Genomic DNA, 18575 nt, shown 5'->3' on the forward strand with positions numbered 1-18575 from the left:
TCTGGTCAGTCTTCTATCCCACCTTTTCCCCATTCATGGGAAAGATTCCATGAATCACTATGATCTCTTGGTTGCCAGACCCAGTGGATGATTTTCAGTCTCATCTCCCTCAGCCTCTGCAGCATTTGAGACAGTTAGCCACACTGCTCAAACACATCCTGTTTCTTCTGTGACACCACTCTCCTGGTCTTCTCTCTCTCTGGCTGCTTTACCAAATTCTTGTCTACCTGGTTTAACCAAATTTTAATTAAGAAAGAACTCATATGTAAGTGTATACATATTTTAATTTCACCTTTTAAAATGTCTATTTTTGTGTATATTTTATAAACGTGGATGTCTGTATAGTATACTGGCAGTGCATACTTAATTTTTGTGAGGATGTGCATTCAAAAAAGTGCAGACTGTTCAGCTGAGTGAGATAGTTTCTAGGTAATTTCATTTGGCCCTATAGCTTTAATTACAACCTGCATGCTTTTATTTATTTGGCTGCGCGGGGTCTTAGTTGTGGCATATGGGATCTAGTTCCCCAAGCAGAGATTAAAGAACCCAGGCCTTCTGCATTGGAAGTGCAGAGTCTTAGCAACTGGACCATCAGGGAAGTCCCTCCATACTTTTAAATCCAGAATTTATCTCTGACCCTAGTCTCTGCTAAACTCCATACCCCTGTAGCATCTACAGGGTATCATAGTGTTCAGTGGAGACCTGCAGGAATTAGGTGATGAGGAGAGAATGGGGCATCTTCCAGACCAGGGCAAGTGCTTTGGACGCAAGAACCCCATGTCTTCGAGACTGGAAAGGATTCCTGGCGGCTGGCTTAAAGATCATGAGATGGTCAACAGTGAAAGATGAGAACAGATGGGGCCAAATGATGGAATGCCTTGTGCTGAGGGGTTGGACTCTTCTGAGGGCAATGGTGCGGGGTGGGCTTGGAGCGTTTCTATCCAGAGGGGAGGCATAAACTGAGGTGTATTAGTAGAGGATCAAAATATCACTTGATTGTAAAGATGAGGGGATGTCCTTGGCAGTCCACTGGCTAGGGCTCTGTGTTTTCGCTCTGTGTTTTCACTGCTGTGGGTCCAGGTTCAATCCCTCATTGGGAAACTTAAGATCCCACAAGCTGTACCGTGTGGCCAAAAAAATGAAGATGAGTAAAATAAGGCCTCAGGAGATCTTCAGAGTGCCAGTGGCAGAGCCAACATTGGCTCCCCAGGCTCCTACCTCCCAGTCCAGTGCCCTTCATCTCAGGCAGCATCTGGAGTGCAGGGAACCTCTGGGCAGAGGAGACCCTGACATCTGGTAAGGCCACTGTCCATAGACTATATCCCTAATACCTTTCCTTTGATCCTCCAAGTGGGTCAGACTCTTGAGGAACCAAGCTAAATAAGGCCCACGTGGTAATTGGTAATTACTGCACTTTGTGTCCACTTCCCACTGAACAGTCCTGCTAGTCAGTGGAAAGAGAAGCTATGAGAGGTGAAGCAACTTGTCCTATATCCTACAGCCAAGACCTGGGGAAGCTGTGATTCAAGCTCTGTTCTATCCAATTCCCAAAGTTAAGATTTTTTTCTTTGTATGTACCAAGAAATTCAAGATTTCAGCAGTGAGAATAGACCCTTTAAAAAATAATTTGATATAGTGTGTTCAGGTTACAAGTAGATAGTGAACTTGTTTTGCCTTTGGGGACTGGTAAGACTCATTTGCTGAGTTCAGCATGCATAGTTCACCAGAGAAGGAGACTAGATTATACTGGTGGTAAGTCAATTGGAGAACCACAGTGCTTGGAGCTCAGGATGGAATGGGCGGGCAGGAAATGACCAAGCAATAATAGTGAAGGGCCTCCTGGACCGAGTCTGAGTCAGCTTTGACTTCCCTTTTCCTTACATCCTATATCCAAGCCATCATGAAATCCTGTTGGCTCAAATACAGAACTTGAAACTGACCATTTCTCACCACCTCCATTGCTACTACTCTGACAGCTGGTCCAAGCCACCATCAAATCTCATCTAGCTTTTTGCAAGAACTTCCCTTGAATTCCCTGTTGAATTCTCAAAAGGTTCCTATGTCTGCACCTCACTTCGGATGTGTGCTTGTGCTTAGCCACTCAGTCATGTCTGACTCTTTGTGACCCCATGGACTGTAGCCCACCAGGCTCCTCTGTCCATGGGATTTATTTAGATTTAATATGTATTTAGCCGTGATACGTCTTAGTTGCAGCACCTGGGATCATCCATCTTTGTTGCAGCATGTGGGATCTTAAGTTGTGGCATTCAAACTGTTAGTTGAGGCACGTGGGATCTAGTTTCCTGACCAGGAATGAAACCTGGGCCCTCTGCTTTGGAAGCGCAGAGTCTTAGCCACTGGACTACCAGGGAAGTCCCAGAGGTATTTTTTAAAGCACCCCAGATTTGAACTTGTGGCTAGGGTTGAGGACCACTCTTTCAATATGTGAATCTCATGTCTCCTCTCTGGCCAAATCCTCCAGCACTTTGCCTTTCATTCAGTAGAAGCCAGTGGTCTACAGGGCCATATGTGATCTGGCCTCCTGTGACCTCTCTTTCCTCCTCCTCATTCTTTTCATTGCAGCCACATTGGCCTTTGGTTCACTGAACAAACAAGGTACACTTCTACCTCTGGGCCTTTGCCCTGTTCCCTCTACCTGAAAAACTTCACCTAGCAATCGCATGGCTTAATCCTCAACCATCACCTTAGTGATAATGCATTTTTAGTTCACCCTCTTTAAAATTGCAACTCCTGCTCACCATTCTCTCTCCTTTTCCTGCTCTATTTTTCCTAATAGCACTTGTCTCCGTCTGACTTCTAATGTATTTTATGTACATTGTCTGTTTCTTCCCGGGAAGATTGGGAATTTTGTTAATTTTTTAAAAAATGCTACATACTTTTTTTTATTGCCTGTCTGAAATATAGTAGGGGCTGATTAAATCTCTGCTGAATAACTGAATTTCCTTATGTGTTTTGGTGGAGGTTGGTGCATGGTTTGGGCCAGGTAGAATCTGAGGCACTAAGGGATACCAGGAGAGAGGTCTGGCACTTGGGTTTGAAGCAGATGATGACTGAAGCTGTAGGACCAGCCCAGAGGAACATGGACACAGGACAGAGGAGCCACCAAACCTGCTTCTCTCTATGTTCATCTTGCTAGGTGAGACCCCCATCTGCCTGGTCACCAGACAGGCAACAGAAGTCATCCTGGACTCCTCACCTCTCAAGCATTTTCTCTATTATTGTCTAAATATAGCCAAAGTCTGCCGCTTCCCGTCTGTCTACACTATCATAGCCATCCCCTCCCCCAGACTACTGGCAACAACCCAGTCTTAGGTGCCTCTGTTCTCCACCAGGCAGTTTAAATGGTTTTCTAAAATAGCTGACCTCTCTCCGACGTCGGAAAATCTTTCAGTGGGCTCCCTGCCGCCCTGGGGGGGCCAAAGCCCAGCTCCCACAAGGCCTGCGGACGTGGCCCGGATTCTTCTCTAAAAACGCATTTCTTAAAAATAAATAAATAAAAATAAAAACGCATTTCTTGCCAGTCATCCTTTAGGCCCCCAAGGCGAAGGATTCCCTCACACCTCCCGGCCTGGGCTCAGTACTCCAAGCCGAGGAAGTGATGCCTGTTGGGGAGGGCCTGCCTGTGTCCGGGCTGCCTCCTCTGCCTCCTCTGCCTCCTGAGTCTCGCCTCTCGCACGCTCGTTACTGACACTGTCTGGCGGCCTGTCCCCCGCGTGGCTGGGGGCGCCTGAAGGAAGTATTGTAATTGCAAAGTGTCCGTGTGGGTCACTGCTGCGTCAGGTAGAGAAGACGCCCCAAGGAGGCAGAAGGAAAGCCAGGACCCAGTCGGAGAAGCCAATGGGTGAGAGTGTAGGGTGTCCGGCTGCGTCAGCGAGGCCCGAACCGCCCTCAGGAGGAGGAGCCTGGGGTCCAGCGCCGCGCAAGCGGCCCTCGCTCCCACCAAGGGTCACTGGTCACTCTGCGCCCGCAGACCTGGCGGGGGTCGCAGGGCTAGGTCTCACCCGGCTGCCCTCCCAGGCGAGCTTCAGCACCGGAGCTGAAAGGGCGGGGACGCCAGCCAAGCCGCGGAGCGGGTGGCCTGCACTTCGCTGCCCCACAGAGCAGGCATTCTTTCTGCGCAGGCGCGCCGCTCTGGCCGGGAGGGGCGGGGCCTGGACGGATCGGGGGCGGAGTCACCCCTGGGCCCGCCTCCACTAGGTCCTCGGGCCGCCAAGTGCTAGGCACCCGGGCTATTCTAGGGGCTTCAGGTGAGCAGGGGGGACAGAGGGGTCAGGAGACCTCCCTCGAGGTCGGGTCGTCGGTCTGACTGCAGGTCCATCTGTCCTGCCGTCTGCCAACAGCCGCCTCCGCGGAGAATGGGAGAACAAAGGGAGGGGGCGGTACTGGGGCCCCTGCGGGAATCCAGGGTCCCAGCGCCCCCGCCTTGCCTGCTGACACTTTCGGTTTCTCCCCGAGTCAGACGCGCTGCCCTAGAGACCCTGGGCCGGCGCTGGGCGCAGCTGCCTCTCCGCGTTTGCCTGTCGGTCTTTGTGTCTGTCTTTGTGTCTGTCTGCTGTCTTCGAGCTTGCCTCCACTTCTAGAACTAAACCTCTGGGACACCGACATCCCGCGAATCCTCGCCCCTCTTCCATGGCAGGTAAGTGGGCGCAAGGTCGAGGGTCTCCGTTATCCCCCCCACGGACTTGGTAGCCCGGTGTCAGACGCATCCTCCGGGAATGTGCTCGGACTGGCTGTGTGGGGCCCCTCCCTTCCTCCCCGAGAAGCCGCCGCCCTGCTCCCCCACCCCATCTTTATCATTCTCTTCTCATCACATTTTCCCCGCAGCCTCGCGGCCTGTGGGCCAAGGGGTAAAGGGATGAAGTCAGGGACCCCTTCTAACCTACTCTTGTCCCCCCCACAGGCTACTTGCCCCCCAAAGGCTATGCCCCTTCGCCCCCACCTCCCTACCCTGTGACTGCTGGATACCCGGAGCCGGCTCTGCATCCCGGGCCTGGGCCCGGCCAGGTGTCCGGGCCCGGGCAGGCACCAGTGCCCGCCCACGTGCCTGCCCCTGCGCCGGGCTTTGCTCTCTTCCCCTCGCCCGGCCCTGGGGCCCCGGGACCAGCTGCCTCCTTCTTGCCATTGCCAGGGGTGCCTTCTGGCCTCGAATTCCTGGTGCAGGTGAGTGGGAGGGAAGGAGGAAGGAAGGAAGGAAGGAAGGAAGGGAGGAGTGACAGGGAGGGGACCCAGGCGACTAGGCCGGCCAGCTGATGTCCGCCTGGGCCCTACTGTATTTCCAGATTGATCAGATCTTGATTCACCAGAAGGCTGAGCCGGTGGAAAGTGAGTGGAAGGAGGAATAGGTTGGGCCTCATCACGAGGGCAAATAGTGGGCTCTGGGGCAGGCGCTGGTGTCAGAGCTTCAGCATGTCACTCGTTGGCAGCGCTCTTGGGCTGGGAGACCTGTAACCGCTACGAACTGCGCTCCGGGGCCGGACAACCCCTGGGTCAGGCGGCGGAGGAGAGCAACTGCTGTGCCCGGCTGTGCTGTGGTGCCCGCCGGCCCCTGCGGGTCCGCCTGGTGGACCCCGGGGACAGAGAGGTGCTGCGCCTGCTCCGCCCCCTCCACTGTGGCTGCAGCTGCTGTCCCTGTGGCCTCCAGGAGGTGAGTGGGGAAGGCTGGGGCCAGAGAGAAACTTGGGTAAGGGGCAGGCCAGTGATGGCGGCAGAACCTGGGTGATGCATGGGATGAGATGGTCCTCCGATTGGAGTTGGTCAGCAGCAGGTGGGATGGGAGGCCTAGAGAGAGGGAAGACAGGTGGTCTAGTGAAGGGGATGGGAAGTCTCATGAGGGGAAACAGATGATAGAGCTAGACTGGTGAGAGTTTGGGGGCCAGGGTACCCGGCTGGGCAGTGATACTGTCTGCTTCCCACTCCAGATGGAAGTCCAGGCTCCACCGGGCACCACCATTGGCCACGTTCTACAGACCTGGAATCCTTTCATCCCCAAGTTCTCCATCCAGGACGCTGACCGCCAGACCCTCCTGAGAGTGGTGGGGCCCTGCTGGACGTGCGGCTGTGGCACAGACACCAACTTTGAGGTATTAGGAATAAGGGGAGATTCCTGGGACCTTCATAAACCAAGGCATCCATGAGGCAGGATAGTCAAGAGCTCATTAATCCAAACCCACTGTGATGCCTACCACATTGCTGGCTTTCCTCTATTCAGAAATAAGATGGACCAGGGTCTTATAAAAACATGGCTGAGAGGATTTCATCGTAAGGGCCAATGCTGATTGCGATCTGCAACCTTGAGTTGAGGGAGAAAAAAATAATCTTAGGCCAGGCTGGATTTAGGGTAAAGGATGATTATTGAGTGTACCTTGGGCTGGGCCCACATGGCTGCTGTGTGTGTGAGTTCGTGAGCCCAGGTCCTGGAGCAAGCACTGATTTCACTTGCTAACATCCTATGGCTTGCCTTGCCAAATGTCCACCCATCCACCCCTAGCCTGAAATCTGGGTGATGTCCTTCTTGCCATACATTCTGGTCACCAACCTGGAGCCTAGAGAATCCAAGTGATGACCATTTAAGAGTAAAGCCTGGGAAGCACCTTCTTTTTTAGAAGACAAAGGCACTTGAATACTTTAATTATCTGTGTAGATAAGGGAGGAAACAACAAGTATAGTCCGGTAGGCTTTCCAAAGCTTCTGATTCTCTACTACTCTACCTAAGGTTACTTTTTAAAACTGAGTCACCTTGGTACCTGGGGAAAGCTTCTTTGATAGGAACTCATTGGCAAAGAGATAACTTGGTGATCTCTGGATGGGAATATGTAGACTGCATGTTTCTCATCAGGCCAGTCTTCCTTTTTTGTAATATGAATGGTCCACATTTGGGGTTGTGCTCTTGGGACCAGAGGGCTGGCTGGGAGAGGCCCTGCCCAACCTGGGACTGGTCTGCAGGAAGTGCCCCAGGGCTGTAGGACCTTCAGGGAAGGGGATGGGCAGGACATCACTCCAGTTCTAGCCACAGGAGAATGAGCGGAGGATAAAGTCCAGGCAGTCACTGTGAATTAGCACCCACACTGGCAGGACCTGTTGCTGCTGGGCTCAGAGAGGCCAGTGAAGACCCTGGTCCTCAGAGGCCACTTTCTGCTGCCCCCTCCTCCCACTGGATGGACTTGTATCCACCCTGGATGAGGCTTGCATGCCGCACTAGAAAGAGCCCTCACTACCTTGCAGATGAGAGGACAGACACCCCTCTGGGCCATCTAGCAGCCTGGTCGGCTGAGCACAATCAGGCATTTATCAGCCTCTTTTAGCCCGTCTGGCCAGGCTACTCTGTACAGGGCACCAACTGCACAACCCGTGGGTGAAAAGGACTTTGGTAACCAAAACAAACCTAGCAACTGGCCATCCACTAAGGAGATTAGACTGCATTGTGCTTCTGTTTCTCCCAACACTGATGTTTAGTAGTCACATGTGGCCTTTCAACAGCAACAGATTCAAGTTGCCATCCCAATTTTTGTTGTGGACTCACAGGGTGACCTTGGGTGGCTCAGTGTCCCCAGATGTCACATGGAACCCAAAGGCTTTGGGAGGATTCACTACATGTACAGCCTGCACAGTTTATAACCTGGGACTGTGGGAGTGGGACTGAAGGCAGATGAGATCAGGCACACCCCTTCCAAGTGGGATCTCCCTCCTTCCCTCTCTCTTGCCAGGTGAAGACACCAGACGAATCCCGCAGTGTGGGCCGCATCAGCAAGCAGTGGGGGGGCCTGCTCCGAGAAGCCCTCACTGACGCAGATGACTTCGGCCTGCAGTTCCCGCTGGACCTGGATGTGAGGGTGAAGGCTGTGCTGCTTGGAGCCACGTTCCTTATTGTGAGTCGGCAGCCCTCGCTCCTCCCCCCACTACCCCTCTGCTCTCACTCGGAGGTTCTGAGCACTTCTTGGCCTCCTGCTAGGAGAGGCTCAGGGACAGAGTCTTTAGGGGTTTGGGGTTCCAGACCTGGGTTATGATAGCTGAGCCAGGCTGGCCCAGCCAGATATCCTGCTGACCATGCCCTCCCCTCAGGACTACATGTTCTTCGAGAAGCGAGGAGGCACTGGGCCCTCTGCCATCACCAGTTAGAGGCCCTCTCTGGGTGAGGAGACCATCAACTCAACCAGAATTCAGGATGGTCACTCGCCCTGGACCCTGCTCAGAGGCAGCCCCTTTCCTCCGTGTACACTGCAGGCGAGAGACAGGGAAGCCTGACAGGCTGGGGGCTGGGTGCCTCATCACTCCCCTGCTCCCCTGGCCTCCTTCACCCGTGGCCCCTACAGAAGGGTATGTATGAGAGCCCTTCCCCTGCTACTTCCCGCCATATCTCCAGTGGTCCCTCAGCATGCAGGCATATCAGCTTTCACATGTTCCCTACCCACTTCATCCCAACCCCTTCCAGGGCCTCTGCTCCAGACAAGGCCTTAGAATGCAGGACTCGGGTTTTCTGACAGGGCTGGGGGTGGGAAAGGCACCAAAGATGGCAGACCTGGCCACCCTTTCCCGGCATCCGCTTGGCCAATTTGTTCAGCCTCAGACGATGGCACTCTGAGGGCATCCTACCTCCCCACTAGGGCCAGGACCCCAGTGCCACCTTCCTCTCCCTCGGCTGGTGCTTGCTGCGACTTCCTGTGCCTTAACCACCGTTCCTTCCCTTGCCCCAGGAAGGAAGCTGTATCTTTTTATGTTACATTCATATAAACTTTGTAACTTTTTGCACACTGGAAGATGTATGTAATGGAAGAGGGTAGGAGAAAGAGTTGGGTGTGGGAAGAGACAAAGAGAAATATGACAGCTGGGATGGGCAGGGGCTGGCCCATCTTATAATCCACACTGCCAAGATCATGTGTCCTTGAGTCTAAGAGAGCCCCTTTCATCACCCATGATGGCCCCAGACCACACCAAGGCAGCTGAGGCCATATTCCCCAAGTCATCCAAGATGGCTGCCCCCACAGAGCCCAGTGTGGTAGCTGATGGCAGTTCAGGATGGCTTCTCTCGTGACCAAGAATGGCCTTGTGCTCATTTTCTGTAGTGATAGAAGCTTCCTGTGGGTACGATGTGTCACAGCTCCGCTCCTCCAAGTATTCCCTCTTGTTGGGCAGAGTGGACTAGATCCTCCTATGGCCAAGGGAGCTTGTGCCCTCAGAGGCCAAGGGGTAGGTGAGGAGACGCCGATGCCCGATTCTGGGCTCTTCCTGTACCTACCAGAGGCCTGTTGGGACCTTGTTCTGCTTCTGCCTGGTCTCATGTGGCCAGGCCCTTCGTCTGTCTGGTGTCTGTGCCCAAAGGAACAGAGCTCAGGGCCGGGTCAGGACATAGCGGCTGGCGGCCGAGAGGTCCCACTGGTAACGCTCCAGGATGCGCCGGCAGTCTGCTCTGGACCAGCTGCTGAGGTAGAAGAGCTGCTCCACCTGTGGGGGTGGGAGGACAGGCAGCTGACTGCCAGAGGGCAGGGCCAGGAAGGGCAGGAACCAGGGGAAGGGTCGGACTTTACCTTGAGGTTCCGGATGGCAGAAACCACATCTCCCCCGGTGGCTCTTAGAGCAGCCTGGCACTCCTGGTGGGTGACTCCGTGCACACTCAGCTCCACCTGCCGGGGACGAAGCCTCACTTAGGCCCCTTCCCCAGTCTGTAGCCCCTCTGGACACCAGGCCACTTCAGGGAGACCTCACCTCCATGACCCTCCTCTGCAGCTCGGGGTCGGACAGGGGTCTTCCAGAGGGGATGGCAGCTTTGCTGGCTCCAGGTGATCCTATGGGGTGACTGTGGGGGGGTTCTCTTTTGGGCCAGGGAGGCCGCTCCCTGGGAGGCTGGGAAGAGCTGGCAGCCATGGGAAGGCAGGGTGGCCGGCCTGGGGGTCCCTGGGGCCCAGTTCTGGCATGTCGAAGTTCAGGGGGGCTCGACCCGCCTCCTGTGGGGCGGGGGCCCAGGGAAAGAACCGACTCTAGACTCTTGGAAATGCCTGCATATTTGAGAAAGAAAACACAACTTGAGAGAAAGCCCAGCTGCCTTCTTCCCGTTCTCTGGCTATCTGTGCTGTCCTCGGGGTGGTCCTCTGTCCAGGCAGACCAGAACCTAGATGTGCAGGATGGTACCCATATCCAGGCAGCCAGGGGGCCCAGAGAGCGGCCAGGGGCTGCAGTGGGGAGATGCTGCCCGAAGTCCAGCCAGGATGTCAGCAGGCAGAGGAAGGGCAGGACACCATAGGTGGGGAGATCAGAGATGCAATCAGAGCAATGGGCATTGTTAGAGGGTGATTCCAGACCTCCTGGAAGACCCTGCAGGCTCTGTCCCCACCGCCACGCCCACCTTTAGTCCTCTGCAGAGCCACATTCCTTCTCTGGCCCCGAGCCTGAGGGGCATCCTGAAGCTTTGCCTTCCCTCTGTCCCTGTGGGAGAGTTTTCCAGTTCATTCTCCACCCCCCACCCCCACCCCAGAGACCAATGCCCTCCCCCAAAGAATCTCTGGGGCCTCTGAGCAGGCTGAGACCTGAGCAGGCCGAGACCTGAGGCACGTCCAGCCTCCCCTCCACCTTTACCCCTTCCCCTCCAGCTTAGAATCTCTGGGGCCTCCAGGCAGGGTGAGACCTGAGGCACGTCCAGCCTGCCCTCCAGCTTTACCCCACTCCCCTCCATCTTTACACACCTCCCTCCAACTTCAGCCTTCTCCCCTCCACCTTCACCTCCCCCACAGGCTCCCCTTCCAGAAAAGTTGCTGGGCTTGGTTGGTTCCCTAGCCTAGCTCTGGCCCCCACTCTTTCAAGTCCTCACCCATCTGCATTTCTCTGGTGTCGCTCTCCCCGGGTAGGGGTGCCTCTGAGGATGGGGCGGGTGGCTGGTGGGTCTACCAGCATCACCGCTGAGGCTGGGAAGCTGCCCACTTTGAATGTGCGACCGTTCTGGCCCTTCCAGGTTGTGGAGTCGGGGCTGTGGGAAGAGGCGCGGGTGAAAGGGCTGAGAGCCAGGGGGGAGTGGGGGCTGGGCCCCGGTCCATATTCAGCTCACAAGCTGTGTGCTATGGAGCCACATGTGCCTGGAGGAAGGGATGCTTTTTTCTCTCTAACACAAAAGTGCTCTATGGGCCAGCGGTGGCCCTAGTGGGGAGGCCAGGACTGTGGTGCAGCGCTCGGGGCCCAGTGGGGAGAGGAGGCAGAGGCCTGGGGTTCAAGGAGCTGGGGGGAAGCTGAGCTGGGACCAGCATCAGGAAGGTCGGGAGGGAGTCCTCCAGGGGCTGGGTGGGAGGCATGAGACCCTCACCTGCCCTCGATGATAGTGATGGGGTCACCAGGCTCCATCCTCAGGGCACCGGGCTCCATGACCTCCCTCACACAACGTCCCTCAGGAGGCCAAGCCTGCAGAGACAGGAGGAAAGGGTGGCTAAGGTTGTGGCCTCAGTCACAAGGGTAATGTCTTAGGAACAGAGAGACTGTTCATGCACCCACCAAGCAAACCCCTACCAGGTGTGTCCTGTGTCCTGGGCCCAGGGTGGGATGGTCCCTGTCTCTCAGTTATAATCCAGTGGAGGCAGACCTGGATTCCATGCCAAGGTGGACACAGCCCAGGGGTCAGGGAACAACCAAAGGGAACCCTGCCTCTACCTAGGGGGGCCAAGGGGAGAGTCACCCTGTACACTGCTTTCACTCCATACCCAGGCCCATCAGATCTGCCTCCCAAGCACCTCTGGGAATTCTCCACTTCTCTGTAGCACCACTGCCTCCACCTTTATCTAGACCTCTTCATCTCACTTCTGCTTCACAGTCATTGCAGTCTACTGGTCTTACCATCTCCAGTCTCATCCTTCTAATCCATTCTTGCATCAAACCAGTGTGTGCTGTGCTAAGTCACTTCAGTTGTGTTCAACTCTTTGCGACCCCATGGACTGTAGCCCACCAGGCTCCTCTGTCCATGGCATTCTCCAGGCAAGAATACTGGAGTGAGTTGCCATGCTCTCCTCCAGGGGATTTTCCTAACCCAGGGATTGAACCCATGTCTCTTACATCACCTGCATGGCAGGCAGGTTCTTTACCACTAACGCCACCAGGGAAACCAGAGTGACATACATATAAAGATGGCTTGTAACTCTCCTGCTCACAACACTTCCATGGCCCCCAGATGCCCTCAGAGTTAAGGACTAAACTCCTTTAATGTTAGAGTATATAGTGATTTAGGGCACAGCTCTGCAGTCAGAGTGACTGGTTCAGCTCTCCATTCCTCCATTTCCTGTGTGACTTTAGGCAAATCACTTAAACTGTCAGTGTCTTAACTGACCCCTCCCTAAGATTGAGCTGGGTTGTTGTGAGGACTGAATGAGTGAACATACATCAGGATACACAGAGAGCACTTAGTACAGTATCTTACACATACCAAGCGCTCTCAGTGTTAGCACCGGTTATTTACCATGTCTTATTAAGTCCCTCCTTGTTGCACCCCTAAAGTGCCTCTGCCACCTTGGTCACTGTACTTCCCCCTCCCACGCATAACCTTTCCTCTGCCTGTCAAACACCTACTGCATCCTGCCGCTCTGGGCTCCCCTTTCTCTTCCCCAGCCCCCAGCCTGCATAAACTAGACCCCAGCTGTCTCCCTGGGGCTCTGAGGACCCTGAAGGTGGGGAATGAATCTGCTTTGTTCAGAGTCAGGTCCCAGACCCCAACCTGGGAGTCAGTATATGTCCATCTTGTGCATGGGACCCTGGGAGAGGAAATAGAGGCAAGAGAGACTGGGGGTTTCCGGGGAGGCAGGAGCTCCCACCTCTTGGAGCAGCCCCTCTAGGTCGGAAAAGGTGGGCCGGTCAGCAGGGTGGGAGGCCCAGCAGCGCAAGGCCAGGGTGTAGAGGGCTCTGGAGCAGAGGGGAGGCCTGGGCAGGCGGACTCGGTCCTTCTCCAGCCGTTGCAGGATGAGGTATGGCGGGACCCCAGCCCAGGGCTCCTCGCCCCCAGCGAACATCTCCCACAGCGTCACCCCATACATCCACACGTCCGAGGCAGACGAGAAGGCCCCGTGGCGCAGGCTCTCGGGCGCACACCTGCGGAAGCGGAGCTGAAGGGGGCCGCAGCGCCCACCTGCCACTGGGCACGCCCCCTTAGTGCGGCCTGCCTGCTTGCATTCCTTCCAAAGTCCTCCTTTCTCGGCCCTTCCAGACCGGAAGACTCCTCTAGTCCCCGCCTCCCTCAGAGGACCACCCCCTCGCCTCCAGCCCCCAGATCCTGCCCCTCCGCCCAGGTTCTCACCACGCAAAGGGGATACGTCGGGGCCCGCCCATGATGTAGCGGCCCCGGGCGCCGCCCAGCGGTCGCACTAGCCCAAAGTCAGCCACCTTGATGGTGCGCGGTGAAGCCAGCAGCAGGTTGCGGGTGGCCAGGTCTCGGTGCACCAGCCCACGGGCCCCCAGGTATGACATGGCCCCCGCCACCTGCCGCAGGAAGAGGCAGAGCAAGGCCAGGGGCAGCGGGGGCGTGGGGGCCGGGGCGGTCAGACGCGCGTGCAGGGAGCCCAGGGGCGCCAGCTCCATCACCTGCAGGAGCATATCGATGTGAGCGGTGGTCTGGCCCCATGAGACCCTAGCGCTCACCCTCCAGTAGCCCATCAGCCTGGGGACTGTCCCAGGTGCCAGCGTCGGGGTTTGCTCACCATCTGCAGAGGCTGGCCCAGTACAAGGCCGTGCAGACGCAGCACGTGTGGGTGCTCCAAGTTCATCATGACAGACACTTCTCTCAGGAAGTCCTCTAGTTCAGTGCCCTCAGGACCTTCAGGACCCACCCGGAGGGACTTGACAGCCACTGGGACCTGAGCGTGGGGGGAAGCACCATCAGGCACTGGAGCAAACAGTTAATCCAAGGCCAGAGCAGAGAGGGCCCTCAGAGAGGGGGCAGCTAGCCCAAGATCCCAGAATGAAGTAGGCTCCCTGGACACTCACAGTCTGGCCACTGGGTAGTGTCCACAGCCCTCGGTGCACCACGCCAAAGCAGCCAGAGCCCAGAAGCTCCCCTCGGCACACAGCCTGGTCTGGGATCAGACACTTGAGTCTTCCATCTGGCTCAGGGAGGGATGGAAGGCTATCTGAGGGTGGGGTGGTCTCCTTCTGCCCAGGGGCAAAGCCCCCAAGGATCTGAAACAAGGGTGGGAAATCAGGTGTGTGGAACCCTGTTTACACTCTTCTCTGCCACTCAGCCTGCCCCCTGCCGGGGCCTGAGCTGGCCTTGAAAAGACTCTCGCCCCCCACCCCAAAACACACACCTTGTAGACCCAGTTCTTAGACTTGAGCCCGGAACGGTGCCTCTTCAGAGCTTCAGCCAGTCTACGTTGGGCTGAAGGAGGCCAGAATCAGAGGGATGGGGTAACAGGGGCGGCAGGGAGCAGGATGCAAGGGATTTACAAGCAAGAAGGCTGGGGTGTGTGGTGGTTGGAGGAGAGGCACAACTAACAGGCTGGGGAAGGAAACAGCAGGGCCTCAGGGCAGGGGACTCTCACCAGGCCGGCCCATGCCAATGCCATCCAGATCTTCAGCTCTTACAAAGTTGAAGTGCTCCGGCCGAGTCACATTAAGCTCCTCTAGGATGGGCCGGTAAAACTGGGCCAGTTGGAGGTCTCGGAGCAGCCGCAGCAACCACAGGGAACCCACCTCAGGGAGCATATCTGGGGGAGGGACCCCTGTGAGGCCACGTCCTCCAGTCACATGGTCCAGGGTAGTCACCTGAGACACTCAGGCACCCGAGACATGGTCGCCAGCTCCACCCTCAAACCCTCAGAAACACTCAGGTACAGAGGGAGGGATCTCAGGGTCAGCCAGGAATCCTGCCCCTCATACACACAAACCCCACCCAGGAAGAACATTCTCCTCACACCTAAGATCTCAGCACCTAGCAGACTTGAGGTGTGTGGCCCCACTCTGAGATATGGACACTGCCTGTACCCCCGTGCATGCTAAGTCGCTTCAGTCACGTCCAACTCTTTGCAACCCTATGGACTGTAACCCACCAGGCTCCTCTGTCCATGAATTCTCCAGGCAAGAGGACTAGAGTGGGTTGCCATGCTCTCCTCCAGGGAATCTTCCCAACCCAGGGATGGAACCCGCATCTCTTACGTCTTCTGCATTGGCAGGTGGGTTCTTTACCACTAGCGCCACCTGGGAAGCCCTTCCTGTACCTCTAGGCCACCCAAATATACTGCCTCTTAGACCTGAGGTGCACCCTTGTACACACCCACTCAGGTACACTGGAGACATTCTGATCCACCACATACACTCCAGAGATGCCCAGATATGCTAACAACACCATACTTCAGACATGGAGGTACAACACACACACACGTCACACCTATAGATCCCCTAGAGATATGATGCAAAAGACACCAGAGACACATGATACATGTCCACTCCCAGCTGAGGCATATACTAGCTGCTGCAAGACACCAGGCTTCCTGCCACGTACCCCTCACACACACCCCCTTGAGACATGTTGAGTTTCGTGTCTCAAGATTCATTGGCCCTCACGTGTGAGACACCCAGGTCCACACAAACACACCACACACAAGACAACAAGCTTTGGTGTCCACATGTACCTGAGATATGCTGGTAGGCTGCCCCCTCTGCCCAGAGACACCCAGAGTCATTGCCTCTTCCACACCCTAGGCAGCAACATGTGAAATCAAATCGGGCATTTGCGATGGGCGGTAAACCACAGGTACTGCTCAGAGACACCCAGGCTGCCAGGTACACAGTCCCTTCCCCACCCACCTGAGCTCAGATCCCGAGACAGAGCCTGGCCGGCACACGTGAGTCCCAGGCAACTCCACCAGTCTTTATCCAATAAGGCTCTCGGTGCTCTGGGTGCCGGCTGTCTGCGCACACACTCTCCCTTACACACACCTGCCCCTCTCCCACCCCTACTTAGTTAAGCCCGGAGGAAGCGGAGGGCCCCAGGCTGGGTTCCGAGGGACGCTCGGAGGTGGCGAGGAATCGCGGGCCAGAGCAGGGGCGGGGGGAGGAGAAAGCCCAGGGCGTTAGGACATCCGGACCAATGGCCAGGTGAGAGGGGACGGACAGCACGAGATGGGGGACAGGAGGAGACGCAGCCGCGGAAGCGAAGGACCGGGGAGGGGAGGCTCGCACCCCCGGAAGCGCCCCCAAGCGACTGCCGCCCCGTCAGCCCGGCCCCCACAGGCCCTGCCTCTCCCGACCCTCACCTGGCGAAGGCGGAAGCCGCGGTTGGGGAGCCGCCCAGGCTGCCGGGACTAAATCCCGGGGCGGGCAGGACCGAGGCTGCGGGGCGGGGCCTGACGGCTTGGCCCGGGTTCCCCGAGGGATGGGGGGGGCGGGGATGGGGGGGTGCTGGAGGCCGGCCATCCCGGCCAGACCCTGGGGAGGCCTCCCTTCGCCGGTCCTTTGCTCGCCCCCTTCCCACCCCCTCTCCACCTTCCCACCCGCTTTCCAGACTTCTCCAAAGAACTTCTCACCCCTCCTCAGACTTTCTCCTCAGTGTCTCGTTCCCCCTTCACCCCCGCCCCGTGCCCACTTCAACCGAATCCTCCACCTCCCTCAACCAGAGCCCCACCCGCGAAATGAATAACCCGTGGTAGAGAGACCCCGCCCAGGGCCCGGGGATAAGGCTAAACAGGACCGAGTCCCTGCGAGGGCTTCATGGCACTCTGATGCAGAAAGCCGACCTGGCCCAGCTTTCTGGGCTGTGAAATCGCGCCACGACCAAGGTGTTGGTGGTGGCGCAGGTAGTCAGCCCCAGACCGCACCGAGTCTCTAAGATTAAAGCCCTTGGCCTTTTCCCCTGCTCTGAATGTCCTTTCCCAGTCTCATGTGCTGCCCCCGAAAAGGATCTTTTGGGGAGCTCCCCATGGTGGAACATGTGGGGGGCTCTGGAGCAAGTGGGGTGGAGACAGCTTCTGAGTGGCTCCTTAGCCCGATTCCAGCTTGGTACCTGGTCTTGGTGATCCAGGGCAGCGCTCCATGCCTCAGGGAACAACTTCCCATCGCTGGCACTTCCTGGCCTCCTTCTGGCCCCTCCCACACGTTACCTCTGCTGACACCAGGGTTCAGTACACTTCTGCTTGACCTGTGGGGCGGGACACAGTCTGGCTCCAAGAAGGCTCTGAGAAGGAGTATGCCCTCTCCCTCACGGGTCTCAGGACCAGTCTTAGGCCATCTGGCCTGTGTCCTCCTGTCCCAGGGAGAGATGTGTGAGCATAGCAGATGCAGTCTCCAGAGTCCCTTGGGGGCAAAGCCCCCTCATCTTGGTAAACATGGAAAATTCCAGCATTGATGGGAAAATCGTAGTTCACAGTTCTCCTCCTGTGGTTTTCTTGCCAGCTGTCTTGCTCTCCCACCAGGGCGGATAACAGATGTGATTGTTGCCTGCACATCTCTCATCTCTGATTTGCTGTAGACTGGCTCCACACAGGAAGGGCTGGATCTGTCAGGTGTCCTAAGGTACCTGGGACAGTGTAGGCCTATAATAGGTACAGTGCATATTGGCTATGAAGAAGTCTGCTCGGTCTAACTGCTGAGCCCTGGGTGGTGAAAAGTGTGGAGTCCTGACTGCTAGATCACCAGGGAATTCCCCAGCAATTACTATTCCGATTTCTAAAACCCAGAGATGGTTTCTGCCTGCTCTTGACCTTTCAGTCAATGGAATCACACACTGTTTATTGTTTGCATTTGGCTTCTTTCACTCAACATTTTTTTGTTTGGTTGGGGTTTTTCTTTTTTTGCAAATTTTTATTTCTTTATTTTTAGCTGTGCTGGGTCTTTGTTGCTGCGGGAGGGCTTTCTCTAGTTGCTGTGGGGGCTACTCTCTAGTTGTGGTGGTTGGGCTTCTCATAGCAGTAACTTCTTGTTGCAGAGCATGGGCTCTAAGTTTCACAAGTTATAGAGCACAGGCTCAGTAGTTGTGGCCAGTGGGCTTAGTTACCCTGTGGCATGTGGGATCTTCCTGGTGCAGAGATCAAACCTGTGTCCCCTCCATTGGCAAGCAGATTCTTAACCACTGGACCACCAGGGAAGTCCCTCGTCCAGTTTCTTGATGGGAAACACAGTAGTTCCATGAGCATCTTCAGGAAAGAGCAGGTGAAACCTGATTTTCCTCTGGATGTCCAGTGTCTTCACAGATCTGGGTGCACTGGAGGTCCTCTGGGTATTGAATGAATGAATACATGCATGTGGAGCACATGGTGGGATATGAAGGCCGATGCAGCCGGAGAGTCTGGCAGAAGCCAAACTAGGCGTCAGATCATCCTTCCAGCAGGCTTTCACTGTGCCAGGTTCTGGGGACCCAGGTGAACAAGCTGGCACAATCCCTGACCTGGTTGGGTTCAGTCTGCAGGGCCTTGCAGAACACGCTCAGGAGCTCAGGCCTTTCCTTAGGGCTTTGGTACCCCCTGAAAAGTTTTAACAGGGGAATGACAGAACCAACCCGAGGTGTAAAGAGGCTGGGAAAAGGTGAGAGAAAAAAAGGAGGGAACTCAAGGAAGAGGCTCTGACCATTGGCTCAGGGGAGAGAGGCTGCCCTGCCAGGCTTGGTG

At 56.1% G+C, this 18575-nt stretch overlaps 2 protein-coding genes across 10 annotated transcripts; one reads left to right on the forward strand and one right to left on the reverse strand.

The window, feature by feature from the left end:
* The first annotated feature begins 4207 nt into the window (after positions 1–4207).
* Positions 4208–8768, forward strand: PLSCR3 (phospholipid scramblase 3). 3 transcript variants are annotated; one of them, XR_014079200.1, is made up of 9 exons: positions 4208–4268; positions 4481–4657; positions 4922–5181; positions 5301–5343; positions 5445–5665; positions 5940–6101; positions 7725–7886; positions 8080–8334; positions 8622–8768. XR_014079200.1 is itself a non-coding variant. In XM_081578691.1 (8 exons), exons 2-8 carry the CDS (start codon positions 4651–4653, stop codon positions 8134–8136), a joined length of 912 nt encoding a protein of 303 aa, XP_081434817.1. In that variant the 5' UTR covers positions 4208–4268; positions 4477–4650; the 3' UTR covers positions 8137–8768. The 3 variants fall into 3 exon arrangements, 2 of the variants coding, with proteins under 2 accessions (XP_081434817.1, XP_081434816.1); XM_081578691.1 differs by having other exon boundaries at positions 4477–4657; positions 8080–8768; XM_081578690.1 differs by having other exon boundaries at positions 8080–8768.
* Positions 8727–18016, reverse strand: TNK1 (tyrosine kinase non receptor 1). Of its 7 annotated transcripts, XM_081578688.1 has the most exons (15): positions 16500–16527; positions 15781–15884; positions 15606–15671; positions 14517–14681; positions 14283–14353; positions 13963–14154; positions 13677–13832; positions 13277–13560; positions 12798–13071; positions 11306–11400; positions 10820–10975; positions 10358–10437; positions 9721–10010; positions 9543–9638; positions 8727–9459 (listed from the first exon to the last, which is right to left on the reverse strand). In XM_081578688.1, exons 4-15 carry the CDS (start codon positions 14677–14679, stop codon positions 9346–9348), a joined length of 1971 nt encoding a protein of 656 aa, XP_081434814.1. In that variant the 5' UTR covers positions 14680–14681; positions 15606–15671; positions 15781–15884; positions 16500–16527; the 3' UTR covers positions 8727–9345. The 7 variants fall into 7 exon arrangements, with proteins under 7 accessions (XP_081434814.1, XP_081434809.1, XP_081434812.1 ...); XM_081578683.1 differs by lacking the exons at positions 15781–15884; positions 16500–16527 and adding an exon at positions 16976–17371; XM_081578686.1 differs by lacking the exon at positions 15781–15884 and having other exon boundaries at positions 16500–16558.
* Positions 18017–18575: the final 559 nt, after the last annotated feature.

The sequence above is a fragment of the Giraffa tippelskirchi genome, chromosome 3 (assembly GCF_054371585.1).
Source record: "Giraffa tippelskirchi isolate mGirTip1 chromosome 3, T2T-mGirTip1v1.2.pri, whole genome shotgun sequence".
In the NCBI taxonomy this organism is placed as follows: domain Eukaryota; kingdom Metazoa; phylum Chordata; class Mammalia; order Artiodactyla; family Giraffidae; genus Giraffa; species Giraffa tippelskirchi.